This window comes from Camelus bactrianus, chromosome X (genome assembly GCF_048773025.1).
Source record: "Camelus bactrianus isolate YW-2024 breed Bactrian camel chromosome X, ASM4877302v1, whole genome shotgun sequence".
NCBI classification, from domain to species: domain Eukaryota; kingdom Metazoa; phylum Chordata; class Mammalia; order Artiodactyla; family Camelidae; genus Camelus; species Camelus bactrianus.
The window spans coordinates 54,803,309-54,806,753 of NC_133575.1; the positions used below are offsets into that span (position 1 = coordinate 54,803,309).

The window sequence follows — 3,445 nt, forward strand, 5'->3', positions numbered from 1 at the left end:
ATAGAGTACTTACTACCTAAGCAGGAAGTGTGGGTAGTTGGGCCCACCCTCCAGATTTATTGCTCAAATGGCAGGGCAGGGGAAGAGGATGAAAGAGAAAGTGTTGGGGATATGTCTTTCTTTTCCAAGTATTCTTATCCTTTAGAATACCCTGAGAAGTTCAACCTGTAAGTCCAGAATTAGTTTTAAATTCGTGACTTGGAAAGAGAACAATAGGCATGATCTTTGCTAAAACTGGTTCTAAGAAGGATTGAAAGGACTGTGTCAATACAATTACGTGCTGACAGGCTTTAAAAAAAATCAGACAACAGTGATAACAGATAAAAGTAACATGAAATGTTTTATTGAGAAAATGACCACTTCAGGTGAGTAATATCACACAGCAACCAATGTCAGATAATCTTCAACATCAGATAATCTTAGTTTTTGTATTAAAAATAAAAACTAATTTTTAAAAGCACTCCAACTAATTCACCTGGGGATGCAGTATAATAGCTGTGGTCCTAGTCAGATCTTTAAAAAGAATACTCAGAGGTACAGGCGTGTGTGTGTGTGTACCAAAACTACCAAGGCAGATTGTATGAGGGAGTTTAGAAACGTATAGATCTTGTGATTTATCCTCAAGCCTTGGGGAAGGGGCATGTATTTTTCTCAGGGCACAACTCTAACAGTGTGGATGTTTGGACTGTGATGCACCAAAGGGCATCTTCTCTTCAAGGGGACATCACCTGCAGCCCAAGCCAGGGAGCCCCTGGGGAGGGAGCCGAGCTGTTAGTCGGCCTGGGCGGCAGAGGGGGCATCCATGAGCAGAGGATCCTCCTCCGCAGTGGCACTGCTCTTCTTGGCCACAGCAATGGCAGCAGGTGTTTCAGTAGGGCTCTTCCGTATCTTGCCCTCTCCTCCCTCGGGGTCCTGGTCCTGGGTTCCAGGAGCCTGCTGCGGGAGGTGGCGCGGGTTACTGGGGCGGCGGGATCCGTAGCTTGGAGGGGGCCCCTGCTTTGGATCTCCAGCGACGCGTCCGCTCTCCTTGTTTTCCTCCTCCAGCTCCACAGAGATGCTTGGTGAGGGTCTTGGAGCAAGCGTGGTGCCTCGGCCCCTAGGGCGACTCTGCAGGTAGCTGAGGCGCGGCCCCCGCCGTGGCTCGGGCCCTGCGGTCTGGGCGGCCCCCGGCAGCTGGGCGGCCCGTGGACCGTTGGTAGTAGCCTGGATCGATGGGCGGCGGATCACCGCCGGGGCCCTGCGGAAGGGCGGGAAGCGCCGCAGCCGTGGGTCTTGGGAGTGGCCAGGCGGGCGGCGCCTCAGGCCCTGGGCTGCGGTGGAGCCTTCGCCGCTGCCCTCGCCTTCGTCAACGTCGTCCTCAGCACCCTTGGGACCGCGTGGTGGCTGCTCGCGGCGGTGGATATAGAAGCCCCGGCGGAAGCGGGGGCGGTTGGCAGCATAGCGGCTGCCCTCCACTGGTGCGCCGGCTGGCCCGGTCACGTTAGCGGCCTCGGTGCCCCGCTCGCCCTGCACCACGTCGAACTCGACCGTCTCGCCGTCGCCCACGCTGCGTTGGTACTTGTGAGGGTTGTTTCGGGTGATGGCCGTCTGGTGAACGAACACATCTTCCTGGGTGTCGTGCCTGCTGATGAAACCGTACCCGTTCTTCACGTTAAACCACTTGACGGAGCCTCGCACTCTCTTAGCGATGACCTGCTTGGGCACCTTTCCCTTGGCGCCTGCCGCGGGGGTCTTGGGGATCCCATCGCTGCTGAGGTTGCCTGCGACTAGGGCCCGGGGAGGATCTCCGCCTCCCAAGGACGCCAGGTGTTTCTGCGCGGCTTGAGGGGAGATGGAAGCTGCCACCTCCGTGCAGGTGGCCTCTCCGGCCTCACTCATGAGGCCGTCAGTCCTTGCTCTCCTTTCTCAGAGAATCTGAGGGAAAGTTGGTCCTCTGAGGTTGGAAGGTGGGCGAGGGGGCTTGGGCTGGAGGTAGGAGCCTCTCTCGGGGAGGGTCGTGGGTCAGGGCCAAGGACTCTGTGGCTTCGCTCTGACAGTCTTGGAGAGGCCTGTGGCGTCTCCTGGGGCAACGCGACGCGGACCAGACAATGGCTACCGCGGTGACGTCTCAATGGGGCCCTAGAGGGGGCTCGAGATGGGGGCGGGGCATATGTGCTCTGCCCCGTGCTCCTGCCATCACGTCACAGCGCCTCGTGGCTCTGGTGGAGCAGGGGCACAGGACGCTCTAGCGAGGGGTCTTGAAGACCCTCTTGCTTGCTTGAGTGGTTGTGAAGAGAGGACCCTCCTTCCACCCCCCTGCCTTGGTTGAGGAGATTGGCAGCCTTCTAAGGGCACTCTCCCAATATTCACTCACAAAACTGTGGTCCTCTTCCAAACCCTGGTGTCCCCTCTCTGTGGGTTAGCCATTTTGTGTAAGCAGGCAAAATGACAACGGCGTGAAATTAAGACCCAATGGAAGAAGCCTGATGTGGGGCTGGTTGGTTGGTTGGTTGGTTGGTTGGTTGGTTTGTTGTGTTTTTATTTTCCTGCAGGGGAACAAAGGAAGGCTGCCAGGGCTAGCATGCTAGGCCTGAGAGATGCTAAACTAGCGCAGGTTTATCCAGACTAGTATCAAGATTGTGTTGACCTAAGACAAATAGACTGTCAGTCTATCCTACAGGTTTTGGACTTGCCATTGTACCCAGGATTTATTTTAAGATGTACCCAGCATTTGTTGTACTCAGGTATGGTAAGATGTCAGAAAAGGAGCTTACTGCCTTTGAAAGAAAACTTTATTACTCACAATTCCTCAGAGGATGGGAGGCATGACACACCACACAGGGGCACATGGGGTCACCTGCAGGGAGAAGAGAGAGGAACTTGGGTAAAGTCTTTTGCTATGTTGGCAGGAACTAGCTAGGTGGAGATGCCCCCTATTGGGAAAGAAGCAAAACATACGTGTTGAGGCTAGTGGATGGAGTGTTTGTAATAAGATTTCCACATACTTGCAAAAACACTGGGATGGTGGGGGTGAAAACAACCTTGGGTCACTAGCATGGCCCCATGACCTCAAGATGCCAAAACAATAATTACATAATATCAAAAAATATTTATTACATCTTCATATGGTGGGGGCCAATTCTGTAAAATCTCTCTCTCTCTCTCTCCCTCTCTCTCTCTCACTACCTTTATTTCTATCTCTCTCTATATTCTATTGTTTCTGTTCTCAAGAAAACAATGACAAATGAAAGACGGAGGGAGGGAGGAAAGGAAGGAAGGGAGGGAAGGAAGGGAGGAAATGAAGGAAAGGAGGAAAGGGAGGGAGGGAGGGATGGGGCCTAGATTTTTAGATAAACAGGAAGGCACATCTGGAGAAATGTGATTCCAGCATGAATCCATCTATGTATAGTAGGTACAAATTACTTTATTTTACATTATGGACTCTCTCTATATAGTGCTTACTCAA

The 3,445-nt window shown here is 53.1% G+C and overlaps 1 protein-coding gene across 1 annotated transcript; it reads right to left on the reverse strand.

Annotated features, from left to right (window-relative positions):
* Positions 1-354: 354 nt before the first annotated feature.
* On the reverse strand, positions 355-2,635 carry LOC141576377 (uncharacterized). The gene has a single exon (XM_074359432.1). The coding sequence runs from the start codon at positions 1,876-1,878 to the stop codon at positions 772-774; it is 1,107 nt and encodes a 368-aa protein (XP_074215533.1). The 5' UTR covers positions 1,879-2,635; the 3' UTR covers positions 355-771.
* Between the last annotated feature and the right edge of the window lie 810 nt (positions 2,636-3,445).